Source organism: Bos indicus x Bos taurus, chromosome 22 (genome assembly GCF_003369695.1).
Source record: "Bos indicus x Bos taurus breed Angus x Brahman F1 hybrid chromosome 22, Bos_hybrid_MaternalHap_v2.0, whole genome shotgun sequence".
Classification (NCBI taxonomy): Eukaryota; Metazoa; Chordata; class Mammalia; order Artiodactyla; family Bovidae; genus Bos; species Bos indicus x Bos taurus.
In genome coordinates, this window is record NC_040097.1 from 21,179,728 (window position 1) to 21,199,620 (window position 19,893).

General features: G+C 40.2%; 1 protein-coding gene across 3 annotated transcripts in view; it reads left to right on the plus strand.

Moving 5' to 3' along the window:
- The window catches only part of PTPRG (protein tyrosine phosphatase, receptor type G), a 775,368-nt gene that overhangs the window by 184,795 nt on the left and 570,680 nt on the right, over positions 1–19,893 (plus strand). For all 3 annotated transcript variants that reach the window (XM_027522433.1, XM_027522432.1, XM_027522435.1), the window contains exon 2: positions 17,358–17,468. In XM_027522433.1, the coding sequence (XP_027378234.1) occupies positions 17,358–17,468 (111 nt within the window). The remainder of the gene's footprint in view (positions 1–17,357; positions 17,469–19,893) is intronic.

A 19,893-nucleotide genomic window follows, 5' to 3' on the forward strand; every position in this document is an offset into this window, starting at 1 on the left:
TGGGTTGCCATGCCCTCCAGGGGATCTTCCCAACCCAGGCATCGAACCCAGGTCTCCCTCATTGCGGGCGAATTCTTTACCAACTGGGCTACCAGGCAAGTGCTGACGGTCCTTGCAGAAAGAGCAACTGCATTCCCAGGGTGAACATAGTGATTCGTTAGTTATGTTTTCCAGAAATAGTCATGTCTGAATTGAAATTGTTCTCTTCTCTGCATATGCTCTGTGTCCTCTCAACTTAGTTCTTCTGAAAAACAGAATGGTCCAAATGCCAAATTCTATGATGTGTTTTTTTTTTTCCCCTGTGTTCTTCAGTGCCAAGGCATCAGACCTCCAGGCATATTCATGAGCCCTACATTTGCAAAGCTAGAGCAGTGTAGAAACCAGGGGACCAGATCCCTCTATAAAAATACATCCTCCACAACGCCCCATTGGGTTAGCTTCTTACCCAATAGAAGAGGGGGAAAAGAAGCAATTGAGTTCCTCTAATTTGTGGGACTGGGGTCGGTAGAGAGAAGGAAAAGGGAGGGTTTCACTGAATGAGTCCAGGTCACCTTTTGTCTTCGGGGCAGGAGTGTTAGGAGGAAGTAAGCAACATATTTCCAGCAGTTTAGGTAGAGATTCATTTTATACAGTATATTCAAAATATCATTGTGAAATGTATCCCAAACAAAATACTAATGAGATGATAATTTTTTTCTTACTAAGCATTTGAAATCCTTTTGTGTGTTTTATAGCACAGCAGAGTTCAGGGTTTCCCCCAGGTGACTCCTGTATTTGACAGTATAGTTGGAAGGGGTTCTTCTCATCCCCAGTTCTCAGTTCAGATGTGAACATATGCCTTTGTGGAACATCCTATTTTTTTGTTGTAGTGAGAATGAGTTGTTTTCTCAGCAGTTAGCTGGTGTTAGGATAATGCCTTCCTGTGTAGGCTGTAGTGTTAGAATTCTCTTTGCAAGCTCTTGTAATAATTTTCAGGAATTATCACTTTTATCATAGTATTTTTAGTTGCAACTAGAGAGTTCTATAGGAGATTCTTTCAGTGTGAAATCTCTTAAAGGACAATAGAAAATACACTGTTTCTTCTCGGGGACATAGGTTGGGGCAACCTCAGTATCTGGAGGGGTCCTTGGAAAAGAATGTGTAATATGAGAATGGACCTGGTTCAGAGGTCACTGTAGCTTCCAAACATGTTCTGTGTTAATGTTTAGGTCTCTAATTTTTTTAAAAAAAGAACTAAATATGCACCATCTATTTCCCTGTTACAGACCCACAGACTTTATAGGGAGGTCTCAGTGGAGCTTCATTTTTCCTCTTCTGTCTCTTTAAAGTGTCTAGGTTTGAATTCCTTTCTCTGTCCTGTGCAGTGTAATGTGACTTTGACAAGGTTCTTAACAATTTTGTGCCTTGGGAACTAGAAAGCTGGGAGGATTTACCCCTCAGAGTTCTGGTGAAGATTAAATGAGATCATCCAGCTGAAGAATGTGGTGCCTCCCAGTACATAGTTAAGTGCTAAAGAAATATTAGCTATCTCAGCATCTTTATTAATTATTTTTGTTAATTTTAGAGACTTAAAGAAATACAGGAGGAATTATAGGAATGATTTTTTTTTGATGTTTACATAGAGGTTAAAAAAATACTTCTTTCTGAAACGTATTAACGACCTTTTTTTTTTTTTCTTTCTTCCACAGTATCTTTAGCTCCACTCCCCCATTCCACTACTGTTTTGTTCTGGATTTAGCATCGTTCTGCTCTGGGTAAAATTATTTTAATATGAACTCTCTGGTTATAACATCTTCTCTCATACTGAGTGAAGGGAAAAGTCCTTAATGCATTTCACAAACTCCTTTCTCGGAAACATTGGTTCCTGAATAAAATCTGAGAGATCATATATGATTTCTACATTGCCTAAAATATGCAGCCTTTTTGGTTCTATTGTGGGAAATATGAGAAAAATGGTTTGCCAACTGTAGGGTGGTACAAAAGAAAAACCTGAAGTTTTCTGCCAGCTTCTAGCCCCACCCATTTTTCTCACATTTTCACTTAATACTCACTCACTGATTATGCAGAAGTGATATTTAAGAGTGAATGTGTTTAATAAACCTCTGCAAGCAATATTTAAAGGAGTGTTTATTTTTCAAAATTCACTCAGGATTTCTGTAATCTTCAGGCCTGTAGTTCTGGTACACGGATTGTACCAATTTGTTTCAAAGTGTTTTATTGCATATCTTTCTCATCTGCTGTCTAAAAATCAAAGGAACAGTTTGTTCCATTCAATTTGCCTGATAGGGGAGCCTCCAAAGGTACAAAGTTGCCTTTCGGCATCATTATATTAAAAAAAAAATAAAGGAAACTGTCTTTTTATTCCCCCTCCCTAACCCCACTTTGACTATATTGCAGAGTCATAAAAGGATTTACATTGAGAGTTGAAATTGTCTCCTTGAAATTGATTTTATCCAGCTTCTTATGTACAAATAGTTAGGAGAGGAGAACAGAACTGAACTTTCAATTTTGAACTTAACTCTTCTAAAGTCATAAAACTGCTTTTCCATTTGACTCTTCAAATGGATCTTGCAGTATAATTGGTCAGAGTCAGACGTTTGAAAAGGCGCAACCAAAAATGAAAACAAGAATAAAATTGCTTATTTAGTAGCTGCCAGTTGTTCATCAGAAACAGACTTTGGGTTAAATACTTCTTTTTCCTAAAAAAGCAAACTGAGTCTTTTTCATACAATTAGTTGAAGCCGTTGCTTTTAGAGCTAGTTAAAGCTGATTTACAGATAAATGCTTTAGCCATCTTGATGTGATCTGATGAAAATTTCCATGTGGTTAGAGTTTTTAATTAAATCATTTTATTTAAGATTGTAATAGCCCTTTTAAATTATTTTCCTTGAGACTTGCTTTGTGTTATTTGAAGTTAATAACTCCTCTTGAAGCAAAGCAGAATGCACAATATTTCTTCTGATGATTTCTTTCTGCAGTTGAGAACAAAGCAAACCACATTATTGCTGGAAAGGAAGTGAAGCTAATGCATAATACAAATGGAGATAACAGAAATCGCTTGAAGCCCTGGGATATTCCGAGTATCAACATTAAAGTGGTTGCCTGGGCAATACTACCTTATTGCTTGGGTAATTTTTTTCTCTTAAATTCCAGGGGCAGATCTACCTTAATTGAATCAAGCCTATGAAAGGTTTGATTCTCAGTATTTCAGGAAGTAGAAATGGTCCTATATATGGACTTAGAATAAAGAAGAGAGAAGTAATTTGGCAATTTATTGTCCTACCAGTCACAATGTATATTTGTCCCTGAAAACTTTTTGGTAACTATAGACATTCCTGGACAGTTACTAAGGACAAAATTTCTGTTCTTGTGCAAAGATGAACTCCTATAGTTTAATTTATTAATTATTCTTCACTCAGGTTCCTTACTGTTCTATTGCTCACACTTGTAGAAGAGACAGGGCTTTTTTTGTCGCTGTTGTGACAGTGGAATGTGGCTTTTGATTTTATTAAGGCAGATAACAATTTATTCATTAAATTGAGGTAAAATTGGTATATAATGTGAGTTTTAGCTGTAGAACATTATCATCCTGTGTTTATATATACTTCGAAGTGACCCCCACCATTACTTGCCATCCATCACCATAAAGTTCACCCCCACACCACTATCCCCTGTCCCTGTGCTTCCTGCTGCTGCTAAGTCGCTTCAGTCGTGTCTGACTCTGTGCGACTCCAGAGACGGCAGCCCACCAGGCTCCCCCGTCCCTGGGATTCTCTAGGCAAGAACACTGGAGTGGGTTGCCATTGCCTTCTCCCACTGTGCGCCCTACCCTTCTGCTTTTGTATCTGTGATTTTTGTTGTTTTATATTGTTTATTCATTTGTTTTGCTTTTTAGATTTTATATGAGTGAAATCATAGTGTTTATCTTTTTCTACCTTATTTCACTTAGGATAATACCCTCAAAGTCCATCCCATTTTGTTGCACATGGCAAGATTTTCTTCTTTTTTATGGCTATGTTGTATTCCATCAGCTTCCCAGGTGGTGATAGTGGTACAGAACCTGTCTGGAAATTGAGGAGATGCAAGAGATGCAGGTTGGATCTTTGGATTGGGAAGATCCCTCTGGTGTAGGAAATGGCAGCCTGCTCCAATATTCTTGCCTGGGAAATCCCATGGATAGAGGTGCCTGGTGGGCTACAGTCTATGGGACCACAAAAAGTTAGACACAACTGAGCAGCTTAGCACACAGTCTTCCACTGTGTATCTGCTACATCTTCTTATCCATTTATCTTTCAATGAATACTTAGCTTGTTTCCATACTTTGGCTGTTGTAGATAACACTGCAGTGGACATAGCGGTACATGCTGCTGCTGCTGCTGCTGCTAAGTCGCTTCAGTCGTGTCCGACTCTGTACGACCCCAGAGATGGCAGCCAACCAGGCCCCCCGTCCCTGGGATTCTCCAGGCAAGAACACTGGAGTGGGTTGCCATTTCCTTCTCCAATGCATGAAACTGAAAAGTGAAAGTGAAGTCAGTCAGTCGTGTCCGACTTCTAGTGACCCCATGGCCTGCAGCCTACCAGGCTCCTCCATCCATGGGATTTTCCAGGCAAGAGTACTAGAGTGGGGTGCCATTGCCTTCTACGATAGCGGTACATATATCCTTTCAAATTAGTGTTTTCTTATTCTTTGGGTAAATACCCGGAAGTAGAAGAACTGGATCATATGGTAGTTCTATTTTTAATTTTTAGAGCAATCTCTGTACTAGTTTCTATAGTGGCTGCAGTTTACAATTCCACACACAAGATTTAAGAGTTCCCTTTTCTCTACATCCTTGCTACCACTTGTAATTTGCTGTCTTTTTGACGACAGCCATCCTGACAGGTATGGGATGATATGTCACTGTTGCTTTGATTTGCATTTCCCTGACAGTTAGTGATGTTGAACATCTTTCCACCTTTTATCTGCCTCTTGACTACCTGTATGTCTTCTTTGGAAAAAAGTCTATTTGGCCTCTGCCTGTTTTTTAAATTGGGTTCTTTTGTTGTTGTTGAGTTACATGAGTTCTTTATTTCTGATATTTATTGAATAAATCATTCACAAATATCTCCTCTCATTCAGCTGGTTGCCTCTTTGTTTCATTGATGCGTCCCTCACTGTGCATAAGCTGTTTAATTTGATGTAGTCCCATCTGTTTATTTTTGCTTTTGTTTCTCTTGACTTTGGAGTCATATCTCATCCCTTAAGAAAAAAAAAATCTGTAAGACCACTGTGAAGGAGATTACCACCTCTGTTCGCTTGTAGGAATTGTATGGTTTCAGGTCTAACGTCTGAATCCAATGTGAGTTAATTGTTGTGTATGGTGTAATATGGTGGCCTGTTTTAATTCTTTTGCATATGGTTGTCCAGTTTTCCCAGCACCATTTTTTTTTTGAAGAGACTGTTCTTTCCCCATTGTGTACTCTTGGCTCTTTTGTTGTGAGTTAATTGTCCATATCCCTGTGGGTTTTTCCTGGGCTCTCTAGGGTTCCATTGATCTGTGTGTCTGCCTTTATGCCAATATAGAGGGTTTTTTTTTTTTTTTTTAAGAGAATCATTTGGGGAGGCAGAGAGAAGCCAGTTGGGCTTAAAGCCATACGCTTGTCCATGTTTAAATGATGATAAAACTGCTTTAAAAAAAATTCACCCACCTTCAATATCCATAGTAGGCAGTGTATACCTCCATAAGCATTATATAGGCAGGTAATTTTTTTCTTATAAGATACTGAGAATATAGTTATGCACTATTTAGCTCTAAAACAAAATATAGTGATAATAAGTATTCTGACCTTCTTTCTTTTCCTCCATTGTGTTTGTAAATAGATGTTTCTGATTTGTCTCTAATTAATTATCTTTTGCCAATTGGACATGTAAAAGCAAGTAATTGCTTGATTAAACTAGTGCAAATCCGAATTCAGGTGAAAAGGGGCAAAGGGGAAAATTGTAGAAAGTAATAGTAAAATAAAACTGAAAATAAACCAAGTAGGCTTTTGGTCAGACTCTTGAGAGTCCCTTGGACTGCAAGGAGATCCAACCAGTCCATTCTGAAGGAGATCAGCCCTGGGATTTCTTTGGAAGGACTGATGCTAAAGCTGAAACTCCAGTACTTTGGCCACCTCATGCGAAGAGTTGACTCATTGGAAAAGACTCTGCTGCTGGGAGGGATTGGGGACAGGAGGAGAAGGGGAGACAGAGAATGAGATGGCTGGATGGCATCACTGACTCGATGGACCTGAGTCTGGGTGGACTCCGGGAGTTGGTGATAGACAGGGAGGCCTGGTGTGCTGCGATTCATGGGGTCACAAAGAATCGGACACAACTGAGCAACTGAACTGATCTGATCTGATCTGATGTGAATATTAGGCTACTATTTGTTTTAAATTTTCCCTCCATGAACAGCCCTTTCCCACCACCGCCCCCACCCTCGACACAGGTGCAAATGTACATTTTATGAATGATTTGTCTTGACTTACCCTGGGAGCCTAGGTGATGAGCCACTGTTTTCTGCTCTTGCCAGTATCCCGGCCAGGGCAGAGTCACCTTTTCAAAGCATACATTGAGGAAAATGTTATACAGTTAGATTATGGTAATGGTTGCACAGCTCTGTAAATATACTAAGGCCTATTATGTATCAAGAAAGCTGTTTTAAAGGAAAGCACGTACGAGACATTGATTGCTCACTTGGAGTCCTTCATTGCTTTCCCAGACTGACCTAGAGCTCATGCTGCAGGGTCTTACACGTATTCCTCCTCCTCCTCTCCACACTGGCTCACGGAGCTTCAGCCAGGCTGGCCTCCTTACGCCACTGTCTTTCCTGCCTCAGTATCCTCATCCATGCCTGCCCCCCCGCCCCCCCATCCTGACCTCTGTCCTCCCATATGGTACATCAGTGCCTTCAACTAAAGTGATGTCTCCTTTATTGACTGATCTTTTTACTTTCCTTCCTTACTAGTATTTTTCCCTATTGTGTCATGCTTGTTTCACTTACTTTTTGTATTTGTTTTACCATGTACACAAATGATAATTTATGCATGGATTGATTGAACCTGCTAGTGGAAAGAAAGCTTCAAGATGGTGGGGGTAATGTTCAGTTCGGTTCAATCGCTCAGTCGTGTCCGACTCTCCGACCCCATGGACTGCAGCACGCCAGGCTTCCCTATATGGTGTGTGTCGTTGAGTTCCTTGGTGTTGTCGTATTCTGCCTTGGAAAGACCAGGGATACCTGCCTTACCATGTTTGCTAGAAATCTTCCTTTTGGCAAGAAAGGGTTAGGAACTACTGAGACAGGGTGGAGGTCGAGTGGGTATTTTGTTGCCTAGCAGTGCAGAGAACTCTTGAGACATAGACAGCTGGAGGCCACGGGGTGGCTGGCCAGCCTGGATTTATATAGTGCCTGTTACGTGGCCCCAGAGGCACCGGCTTCTGGGTTCACTAGCTAGGCAGGTCTGACCACACTGTGACTGGCTGGTGTCTAGGGGAAAGCTGTGTGGTGTCTGGAATGCCCTCTGTATGTGACCCCGGAGCCCAGGGACTGAAGTGCCTTCAGTGTGTTTTCTCCCATCTACTGTGGTCAGGAATTATCTTGGTGGGTATTTTTGTCACTGTGGAGCTTACTCTCTCCAAATTCTGGAAATGTGCATTATGGCACATTTTGCCAGGCTTGATAAGATGCACCATAGTTTTACAATGGGCACCCAACAATACTTAAGTCAAGTTTTTTTCTTTGCTGGTTTCTTTTTGTTCTATGAAGAATGCCCATCTCACTGAATATTTTTCATTCAATATTTCATAGGGACTATATGTATATATATGCCTCAGCTATATAAAAGGCCCGTGTTCTAAAGTTTATTCTTTGTTTCTCCGGGATAAAAAGTTGTCAGGCAGTCCCAGCTATAAATTTGAAACAAAAGAAAATATGAATGAAGGAAATTTATTAATTAGAGTCTCAGTTTGTTTCCCTAACTGAAATTTAACTTTGTATTTCTTTCTGCTTTAATGTAAGAGACTTTCTTTTTACAGATAAATTACCAATGTTTGTATAATTGTAATTGTAATTGGATATTTTCCACATCGTGTTAGGAAAATCACTCTACTTTTTTCTGGTGGAACTATCAGAACATGATTTTATCTCAGACAATTGGCAATAGTGGTGGGAGGAGTGGCTTTGACAAATCCTTTCTTTTGAAACTGTTAGGGTTTTAGTTTTCAGAGGCCCATGGAGAAACTTTATCACTTGTGATGCTTATTTAGTTTTGAGCAGGTGGAGTAACTATTAATTCACAGATGTTGTTATGAATCCTAAAACTCAGTTTTGTGAAGAATTGCTGTAGCATAGGGTCAGTTATGCAGGCTTGAGAGGAATATCTGGTTCAAGGCTATCTGTTCATAACAAAAGTTACATGCCTGTTTTGAATAATTGTACCTAAGCCACAGGATTATTGGAAGAAGTATGGGAGTCACTATGTTGATGGTACTTTTAATAGTGCCTTTTTCATGGACAAAGACTGAGTTAGTAACTAACTTATTCCTGAGTTAGGCCATGGGTGGAAAACCCAGATGTCTATAGAAACTAGATAAGAAATATACATCATCAGTGGGACTGGATGGGGTCATGATTCTTCTCTGAAGACCTACTCACTGCTTATATAGCGTATTTTTTTCTGTTTGAGAACAAAGTTCAGATTTCTCATTAATAAACACAGAGTTCTTTCTCAGATTTTCTCATGTTGACAAGTAGTTAAACACAAATACATGTATACACATAGAGTGGGTGAAACAAAACATCTGAGTCCATGGCTACATTTACCACAGTGGCCACCAGTTGAGATGGCTAAGCTGAATCTGCCAGTTCTGTTGATCACTAAGGATTCAAAGAGGTGGCACAGTTGTAAAATGAGAAGTACCGATTTCTGGCAGTTGACATTATTGCAATATTATCTATGTATGATCTTCCCAGGAATCTTGTGGAATCTAGAGACTTGATTCTTTGAGAACCAAGCAGTAGTAAAATGGGTTGGTAGTAGTAGTAAAATGGGTTGGTTATTTCTGTATGATGTTTGAAGTCAGGAGGCCAGTTCTTTTTTAGAAGGGTGCCTCTGAGCAAGAGTGAACCGAGATGTTTTTCAGATTTTCATCACACGTGTAATGAGCCCCCATTTAAATCAGTTATTTAAGTGTACCTTTTCTCGGATCTACTGTGAAGTGTGTTTTTTTATTTCTGAAATTTTTATAACTGTGACATAATTGAGAGCAGATGAATCACTCTAGTTTTTGGGGTTTCTTTTAGCTTTGTCAGATTTAAAAAGGAAAAAAATTCTTCCTTTTTTTAATCAGTGTTATTTTAACGTAAAATATGGAGGAGAAGGTCATTATTTTGCCTCTCTACCTGTCTGAAGGCATTTTTTACAAACCTGTAAAAATGTTTTCTATTTCCCGGATCTAAGATACTATATTGCTGTGTGATTTCTTCTTTCTTTGAACTGCCTTTGAGTTTTAGTAGTCTGTTTTACTTAAAAAATTCATGGCTGTTTATTAGGTATCTTTATCACTTTAGATGATGAAAAATACTTTTTTTTGTTGTAGTTGGGACAGTAGGTACATTTGAATGTGATAAAATAGGTAATCTACTGTAATAGAATCTATTGTATTTGAGGTTAGCTCAGTATCACAAACAACTGGAGGGAACATTTGTAATGCAATAGTTACAAAGGAATGCACTTTTTGATTCTACTTTTTGGGAAGCTCACTAAGTACTTTTCCTGCAATTAATTGAAATACAGGCACAAAAGGAGATGAGAGCCTGATGGAATATTTAATTACTTTAACTATAATTTGATACTTTTGCCCATTGTAGTCACGAAAAAGATAAAGGTTTATTCATTTTAGACTATTGTCTGGGACTTAATGTTCTTAAATGCACTCTAAAATTTAGAGAAAATTATATTTGATAGAGATTTCATCATCCTTGAGGGATCTTTAATTTGTTTGTTGTATGAGCAGTTATAATAGATATAAACAGGCTGCTTAACTGCTTGTCTGCCATTCTGGAAATAGACATTCTGCATTTGAAAATGTGAGTGCTTATTTTATATTGTAGTGGGCTTCTTTTTGGCAGTAACTCTGGAAGAGAACTAGGACTCTTAATATGAGAGCCATCTATCCATCGTCCTAAGTAATTCTCATCCTGGCCCTGGGGAACCAGAATGTCTTTGACGTTTTCATTTTTGGATGGAAGCTGACCAATTCTCCCAGGCTTCTAAGTCCCTTTGGCATCACCTAGAACTGGACATATAGTTAAGTGGAAATACCCTCAAGTGTCACTACACATTTTGTTTTGTATACAAGATATGTGACTTGTAGATGGAGTTTGGGGCTGTTCTCTTCATAAACAGACTCTGGTTTCACCTTTACATAACTACCGTCACACCCCCATTCCCCTGTATGATGATGTTGCTGTGCTAAAGTGGACATTGTTATATATTTTGGTAAGATGAAACAGTAATGTGGAGGAACAGTGTGGTCGTTTTGAAAGACTTGGTGGCCACTGTTTTCATTTCTTTGTAGGCACCTCTGACTTTCTTTCGTTTTCACATATATAAATGCACGTGTAAATGGAATCCTTTTGTCAAAAACAGACATTAGTTGTACTCTGTAATTTCTGTGTACACATTTGTAATTTTGAAAGAGAACATTATTTATCAATCCGTAACTATTTATTTTTATGTAGCTTCAGTGATCTTTCTCTCACAGGGAAACCAATGGAAAGACATCTATGTCAGGAATGTTATTTAATGTGGTGTTAAATGAGCCGGTCTCTTTGGGTGAGAAATATTCAGCCAGAAAGTTAACATGGCTTGAAACTTTTTGTCCCCTCTCAAGTCAACATTTCTGTAAAACACTGAGAGTAAAGGATGACACCAAATCCTTCTGAAGATATTGTTAAGGCAGATGGGATACACAGCTGCCTTTATATTCCCAGAATAAAAACATTTATTGTTACAAACTCTGTCTGGTGGCTCTGGGAAATTAAATCATGCACATAGGAAATCATTTTGTTGCTATCTTCTGTGGTAGGTAAGCTCTTTAGGATATTTTTGTAGAAAAGGATTGGGCCCTTGGGTCTGGAAACATTTTTATCTTTTTTGCTTTAGGCTGGAAATGAGGTAGGCTCCGTAGAAGTTGTGAGAGGGGATAGAGTTTATGAAGACTCCCTGATGAAAAGACCTGTCATTCAGTCAGCTTTCTGCATAACAACCAACTTAAAGATTCCCCCTACTGAGGGAGACCTGGGAGTCATTGGCTAGTTAACGCTATTGGTTTTGAAATCTCTACTTTTATCCTGTCAGCACTGAGAGAGACATTCTCCTGGATGATGGAAGTAGCTGGATTTTCCTTTTGTAAAATCGTATTGTCATATTATTATTATACTATCCAGACTCTTGAAAGCTATCCGAGTTTAATACTCCTCATGTCCAGGTTTGTTGTGTGTGTGTGTGTGTGTGTGTGTGTGTGTGTGTTGGTTCGAGTGTCATCAGACACAACCTCTTTGAAGAGGAGTGCGTAACAGTATATAGTGTTGGGCATTCTTTCTTTCTTCTCCACCTGTTATATCACTGTGAACCCTATTGCTTGAAGTATTATAAACCACTGCAAGCTCTCCTGAGCTTCTTGCTCTCAGATGACTTCACCTCCATAAACCATAGTGGGCTTGGTGCTGCAGAACTCGGAAGAATATGAAATATATGTTTGCATAATACCAACTCCTCCCTCTTGATAGTCACCTGATAACCATAGGCAGATTTACACTTCCTGTCTGTTCTGAGAAGTGAAACTGGATATTTTCATAAGCATGCACCATTTTTAATTGTGTAATTAAGTTGCTGACATAAGCAAGTAAGCAATTTCACATTAAGGTAAGGATCCGTAAAGGCATGCATTTACATAATTTAATTTTCTGCACAGAAGATATTGAAAATCAATAGCATGATTCATAACCTCACCATATCATTGTCATGCTGCCGTTGGTTGGCTGTTGGAGTTGAGAAGAGTGCAGAGAGTATTAAAATTGATTGAATTTGGTATGCTGAGTCTGTGTCTTTACTTGGGAACCACAGATGTTTCTTTTTGTAAATCTTTGCTCCTTGCCAATGAGATGTTAGGTTGCTTAATATACTCTGTATACAGTTTTTGACTGCTGTTCAAATAATTTTTAAAAGTTGCTTTTAGGGAGCGCTTTGTCATATGATCAAAATACATTTGAAGAAGGGACTTGAAATTGTGTTTTCAATTATGCGGTACAAGTAATACATGATAATGTTCTCATGAGGGGGAAAAATCACACACTACTGACATAGATGGAATAAAATGAAAAACTAAATATAGTTACCTTTAATGAATAGTTGATGTGTTAAGAGAAATCTGCTGCTGGGGTGGTAAAGATCTTTGCCACCTGGTTCATTTCTGAGATGCTTCCTAAATGCCTGTTAGATCCTCCAGCTAGTTCCTTCTAGCTTCATGTTTTAGATGTTTGATCTTTCTGATAGGTGAGCAGTGATTAAAAAGCGAGACAGTAGGGAAGAAGACAGTGTTTTTGCTTATGGCTCATGAAAGCATACGTACACACACACACATACACACACACACACACACACACTCTAGACGCTAACATAGGCACCATCGGTTTTTCTGGTGTTTGTGTATTCATTCAATCACTCAGTCACTCATTACTGAGCGCATCCCATATATCAAGCTCTGTCGTGTGAGGTAGGTTTAGAGCTCCTTGTCTCAGGGACCTTGGCGCTCTTCATAGGTTATACAGCATGTCCTTGCAAAGCAGGTCTTCCTGCCCATTCTTACCTTGCTGGGTTCAACCTGTGTCATTCCTGAGTACTTTGGGGTATGTGATGACCAAGTTAACCCACCTTCCGTGGGATGGCCCTGCCCTCTGTCACTTCTAGTCTGTTGGTCTTTATACAGCAAAGCCACGCCCCTTCCTTTTGGCCCAAGTGAAACCCCCTTTAGACAGGCAGTCCCCCTGCCCAGAGCAGAGGCCTTGCACTCCCTTGTGATGTGTTTGGATGGCTGGGAAAATCCCTGCACTTCGGGGTATGGGTTCTGTTACTTCCCACAGTCAGGGGAGCATCTTCTGATGCGTACCTCCCTGTGTCTTGGGTTGGACATATCTTTGTAGATGTGCTTTATCACTGATAGTTTAGTGGGCTTGGAGAGCTGCCGGATGTGAGACCCTAAAACCTATGGCTTGTATGCAGTCAGTTAAAGAGTGTCGGGATTACCGTCTCCTTCTAAGTACTTGGCTGAAGTACTTACCTGATGAAACTTTGGACTCTGTAGCGCCATACTGCAAGCAGGATGGGTAATGTAACTGCTGCTGGGCTTTGTTCTCCTTTGCTGCTCCCTAATATTCTCAAAGGTTCTGAGAAATATTGGGGCTTCCCAGGTGGCACTGGTGGTAAAGAACCTGCCTGCCAGTGCAGGAAATACAGGAGATATGGGTTGATCTCTGAATCAGGAAGATCCCCTGGAGGAGGAAATGGCAACCTACTCCAGTATTCTTAGGTTTCCCTAATATCTCAGTTGGTAAATAATCCACCTGCAATGCAGGAGACCCCGGTTCGATTCCTGGGTCATGAAGATCCACTGGAGAAGGGAAAGGCTACCCACTCTGGTATTCTTGGGCTTCCCTTGTGGCTCAGCTGGTAAAGAATGCGCCTGCAATGTGTGAGACCTGGGTTCAATCCCTGGGTTGGGAAGATCCCCTGGAGAAGGGAAAGGCTACCCACTCCAGTATTCTGGCCTGGAGAATTCCATGGACTCTACAGTCCATGGGGTCACAAAGAGTCAGACACGACTGAGCAACTTCTACTTTTCACTTTCCAGTATTCTTGCCTGGAGAATCCTATCATGGACAGAGGAGCATGGTGGGCTACAGTCCATAGGATCACATAGAGTCAGACATAACTGAATTGACTTAGCATGCACACATGCTTCATGTATGACTGACTGAGAAATAAAACACTTTCTAGCAAAGAAAAAAACCTGGGGATACTAGGTATGGAGACTATGATTCTAGTGGGTCTGGTATAAAGTGTATAAATTAATATCCTTGAGGATACCTCATTTATACCTCATTCCTTCTTTACTTTTATACCTGGTTCATTTGTTGGTGAGCAGAATCTGGCTGGATCTCTGGTTTGGTTCAAATTTGTCTTAAGTGCTCAGGTTTACGCCACACTGGTGTGATTCTTGGAGTAGGCTATTCATTTCTTTGGCCAGGTCTTTACTAAAATTAAGACAGGCTTATTTAACCCGGCAAGTTACAGGCTGTGAGTGTGAGTGGACAGTGTCACAATGAACAGGGCCTAAGGTCCAGCTCTGCAGGGAGGTTTGTGGTTCTTATCGCTGGTTGAAAAATAGAATAGCCTGGAAAACTTTTAGCAACAACAAGAAAAAATACTGCTATTTTGATTCCACACCTTAGACTAAAGATGAATCTCTGGAGGCAGGGTCCAACGCATAGGGTCTTTATTTTTTGTTCTGTTTTTAAAGCAGCTTGGGTTGAGAGAACTCTAGTCCAACAATAGCATTTTCTGCATGGAAAAATTGATTATTGGGTGTTGTATCCTGTTTGAAGGTCACCAAGGTCACATTAGTGACATTGGGGGAAAAGTAAGCATTGGTGAGTAATTGGTCATGTAACTATAAGCCTTCCAGGGGTTGATTTCAAATTGGCTTTGTCCTGATCTTCAAGTTTTTCAACCGAATTGATCCATAGATTTTGCATTTTCTGGCTTGGTTCCATTTTGAGCACCTTTGCTGATCCTGTGCTCGACCCTCAACCACCCCCATGAGGCTTCAACTTTTGTCATAATACCTTCAGCAAGAGAGAGAAGACTCTCTCGGACTGGCTGGTGTCCCCATTCCCAAACATATATATCACTAAGCTAAACCTACCAACCTCACAGGATTGGTATAAAGGATGACACCAGGTACTATGAGGAAAGCACCTTTTTCAGCTCTGGGCATGTGGTGCTTTTTAAATACCTGATAACATAGTGGAAATTTGTTGCAGTGTCTCTGCTTTGGTAATCTTCATACCCTACTCCACCGGCTGGGTCACAAGTCATGGATGAGACAGCCAGTCCTGTTGCCCTGGCAGCTCCAAAGGTGGGCTTTGTTTCACTTACTCTACTGAATCACTGCAAACCATGCCCCTGACCCCAGTGGTATGTATGGGAATGGGGGCACGGTTTTTACTCATTGTCCTCGTACAAAGAGGAAGGATTATTTGGGAGTAATTATTTAGAGTGAATTAGCTCTAAGAAGTGTAGTAAACAGATACATAAAATGTCTCCCATAGGCACAGAAATAAGCCGAACAATTTAGGAAACTTTTTAATGGGTATTTGGCTATGTGGGTGAACCTCAGTTTCCCTATCTGTAAAACAGAGCTAAAAATACCAACCTCATAGGGTCATTATGAAGATAACACAAGTTACTATGAACAGACCATGAAGTCAACCAAGTAGTTTGCTTTAGTGGAGGAAAAAAATAGATGAAGAAATGGGAAATTTTGTTTTTTATCCCCGGAAACTTAGAATGATCAACTTTCTGAGATTCTGAATGGCTTACCTGCAAGAGTACAGGTTGGATTGGATCATATATACCTAAACTGCCATCATTCTTATAAAATGGTTAGTAACTTAGGTTTTGACTCTGTCATTCGGGACCAAACAGCGGGCATACATGACGCCTGGTTTACTTTGCTGATTTGTGTCTGGATTTTATAAGATTCTCATTTCCCTCCAAAGGGCTTGTATTTGTGGAGTAGCTCTTGTTCAAGCTTTGTTTCTTTTAAAGCCAGTCTTGGCAACTGACATGCAAGCATAAAGTGTAATACTTACATATTTCCTGATTTTCCTTCCTGACCATCACATTGTGAACAAAATTAATGCCATCATGGTGAGATGATTCCTATTATCACTACTCTGGCTAATTTGAAATAGAGACTGTATTGTGCTTTCTTGGTGCCTTCAGAGTCTTAAACTGAATATATAGCTCCTCTAATCATTCTCCTTGCTTTTCAGAGGCACACTTGATTTTGTTTGGGTGCATTTAAATATTAACACAGACAGCTGGGATGTATTGTTTGAAGTGTAGCTCCAATTCATTTTGGATTCTGGGCACCTGAGATACTTGTCTTCTGACACATCGGGGCAGTCAGGTGTGGGCTCACCACAGAAGAAATTTGCATCCATGAAGTGGCTGGGAGGGGAGGGCTTTGAACACTATAGCAGGCAGATGGAAGCTCTTGATAATGGGGTAGAAAATTGGATTCATTTTGAGTTTTCAAAGAAATGCATCATTAAACAGTGCTTCTTTTCTGAGCATTGCTGGCCTTGGAGGGTTTCAGGTTTCATATCTTCAGATATAATAGGTGACTCTGGGATCCAGAGTTTGTGAAGGACTGGTTCTTAATCACGGGGTGGCTCCCAGGCCTGAGACTGTGCTGTGTTTGGATGGTAGAGGCCGGAGCTCTGTGGCATGCATACTTATGTTGGATTCCTTGATCTGCTGCATACTCAGTGTCCCTGAGCGTTCATTCCTCCATCTGTAAAAGAGATGGAATGACTCCTTGCTCAGTGAATATTAAATAAGGCTGGACGCACTTTGCACCTAGGGTATAGGCTTATACACACAGTTGGAACCAAAGCTGCGAGTTCCAGGTCTGCTAGTTGTTAAAGTTACTCAACTACTCTAAGCTGTAGTTTGCTTATCAATAGAATGGGCCTGTTACTGAAACTGCATCTGTTGCCTGGTGGTGTGTTGCAAATTATACAAGATGATGCATGTAAAGGGTTTAGTGCACCTCGGGTTCATGGTACGGAGAAAAGATTCACTGTAGTTCGGTCAGACGGTGAAGAATCTGCCTGCCAGCGCAGGAGACCAGGATTCGAACCCCGGGTCAAGAAGATCTTGGAGAAGGGAATGGCAACCCGTTCCAGTATTCTTACCTGGAAATGCCCCTGAACAGAGGAGCCTGGCAGGCTACAATCTATGGGGTCGCGAAGAGTTGGACATGCCTGAGCGACCTAACACATACACAAGCTATTGTTAGTATTAATGATAATCCTTGTAATCTCCTGAGGTTCTCCTGTAGTTGTTGTTCTATAAAGTCAGGAAGTTCTATTCAGCTACCCCAAGGTCTGTGCTTCTAGGCAGTTACAGAGCTGTGTGCATTTGACACCGCTCCTGGGTGCAGCAGGGGGACGGTTTTGACTCACTGCACCTCTCCTGTCTTGCAGCGTTGACGGAGGGCTACGTGGGGACCCTGCACGAGAACAGACAGGGCAGCTCGGTGCAGGCGCAGATCCGCAGGCGCAAGGCTTCGGGCGACCCATACTGGGCCTACTCGGGTAAGTTGACTGGTTCCCATCGTGATCATACGGGCCAGTTCACGTCCCATTACACTTACTCAAAGGCACACTTTTAATCAGTTTCACGCCTGATTTCTGTTTGTTCAAACCTTTTGTAGTTCCCTGAAAGTTGAAATATTCAAGCCTGTTTTTCCTCAAGGTGATAAGTACCTTAATTTATCTCCCACCTGTTTCCTCAACCTGCCTTTTCCCCTCAATTTGCATTTATTTCTGAACTTTACTTGTTAATGAGTTATTGTACCAAACTTGTAATTTTCCGAAAGACGTGGCCTTTTCTTGTCTCTTCCCAGAGGCTGTGATTTCAGAGAGCAGAAAATATAAGCTTTGTCTCAAGCTGCTAAATATCTGCTAAATATTGCAAAGCATCACGTATCAAAATGACCTATTATGCTTTAATCTAAGAAACGCAACTTTATTTTCTAATCAGATCTTGCTAGTTTTATATATTTCAGCCCACTGCGATATTGCTGTAGCTCTTTTCAATTGGAGTCAGTGAAGAGAGAGTATACATTATTACAACTCTGAGTACTACTTTGGAAATAATTTTCTTACATTTTAAGGGGCAAAAAAAAAAATCTACAAGAATATACAGGCCTTTCTGGTTTATGCGTCTAACAACTATCAAAAAAAAGACAGGTGATCTAAATCTCTCTAAAAGAGATTTTGATGCTCAAAAATATATGGGAAATGTATTTTTAGCTAATTAAGGAGGAATTTTTGAGCAAGATAGACCACTTTGGAAATCACTATAGCACTGAATAATTCAAATTTTTTTATGAAAGTGCTTGGAGGCACAGAGTATTAGTCTCAATAATAAATGTATGCATTTTCTATGTTGTGGCTCATAGAACTGAAAGGTATTATTGTCATGATTATACCCTGGTCTTAAACCCTGAATTTCCACCTGCAAATCCTGTTAAGTTTATGTCAGTATAAAATTTATAGGCCTGATCTTTAATTACACCTTATCTATTGGCTTTTTGCATCCTTTTGTCTATTGATAAATCTCCTGCCCCTCTAGGGAGAATAGACTATCTATTTTGTTTTGCAAGAACAGATAGTGATTCTGAAGTCTTCCATCACACCCCATTCCTTGAGATTAGAATTATCTAATTAGAAATTTTTTTGTCACCATTTCTGATAAATGAAGGAAATTGGGAGATGAAGGCTGAAATTATATATATATCGGTTCCTGCCAAGAAACCCAAAGAAAATTTATCATTTTGTTTTCTGTGGCTCTGATAGAAGTTAAGAAGAGGCATAAAGTGGCCTGCTGTTTACATTTCATCAATTTTGAAAATAATGCTGTTGGGAAATAGGAATTTATATGACATCAGCATGTACGGTTGCAGACGGCAGTGACTTTTCCCATTATTTAGTTAAGAGTGGGCATAATTAGTAGTGTGGTCTTTGGGGTGGAGCAGTGGTTGATCGTCTTAACTCTGGACTTGACGAGTCTCCATTTTGTATTTCTGGAATGCATTGTGTCTGGATTTGAAAACTGCTTATATCGGTGGACTTCCCTGGTGGCTGAGATGGTAAATTGTCTGTCTACAATGCGAGAGACCTGGGTTTGATCCCTGGGTTGGGAAGATACCCTGGAGAAGGAAATGGCAACCCACTCCAGTACTCTTGACTTGAAAATCCCATGGACGGAGGAACTCAGTGCAGGCTACTGTCCATGGGGTCGCAAAGAGTCGGGCATGACTGAGTGACTTCAGTTTCTTTGTATCGGTGGAAAAGCTCATAGGTTATCTTCAGTGGGTTGGCATGCTCTTCATAAAGAATCTGGTAGTCTTGGGCCTCGCAGGGCATGTGGTCTCTGTTGCAGCTATTCAGCTCTGTTGTTGTAGTGCAGAGGCAGCCATAGGTAGATGGACAAACTAGCTGTGTCCTCACAGAAATGTATTTATGACAACGAAATTTGAATTTATTATAATTTTCATGTGTCAGGAAATCTTATATTTTAGTCTTTTTTCCCTCAACCTTTTAAAAATAGAGAAACCATTCTTTGCAGGCTGTACTAAAATTGGTGGCTGGTTGGATAGGGTCCACAAGCTGTAGTTTGTCAACCCTTGTTTTAGTTGTACTTTTTTCTGGAGCCAGGATAAGGCAGTTATTTGAAGAATCCCTTAGAAGGGTATAGACTGGCTTAGAAGAATCACTGAAGTAACTTGCTAGGCATAATGGGGAAAACAAAAGTTAAAGGAGAAGAAAAGCATAAGAGAGTCACCAGCTGAGGTGTATAGTCATCTTCTGGAACATTCCATGGTATCAATGGTTATTTTCAATAAAGTGGTGAAATACTGGTTTTCACATCAAGAAGTCTTAGGATGTTCTTTGGCACTTGAACTGCACTTCCCTGTAGAGGGAAATGGTTTTGAATTGAGCAATAGTGAAGTAG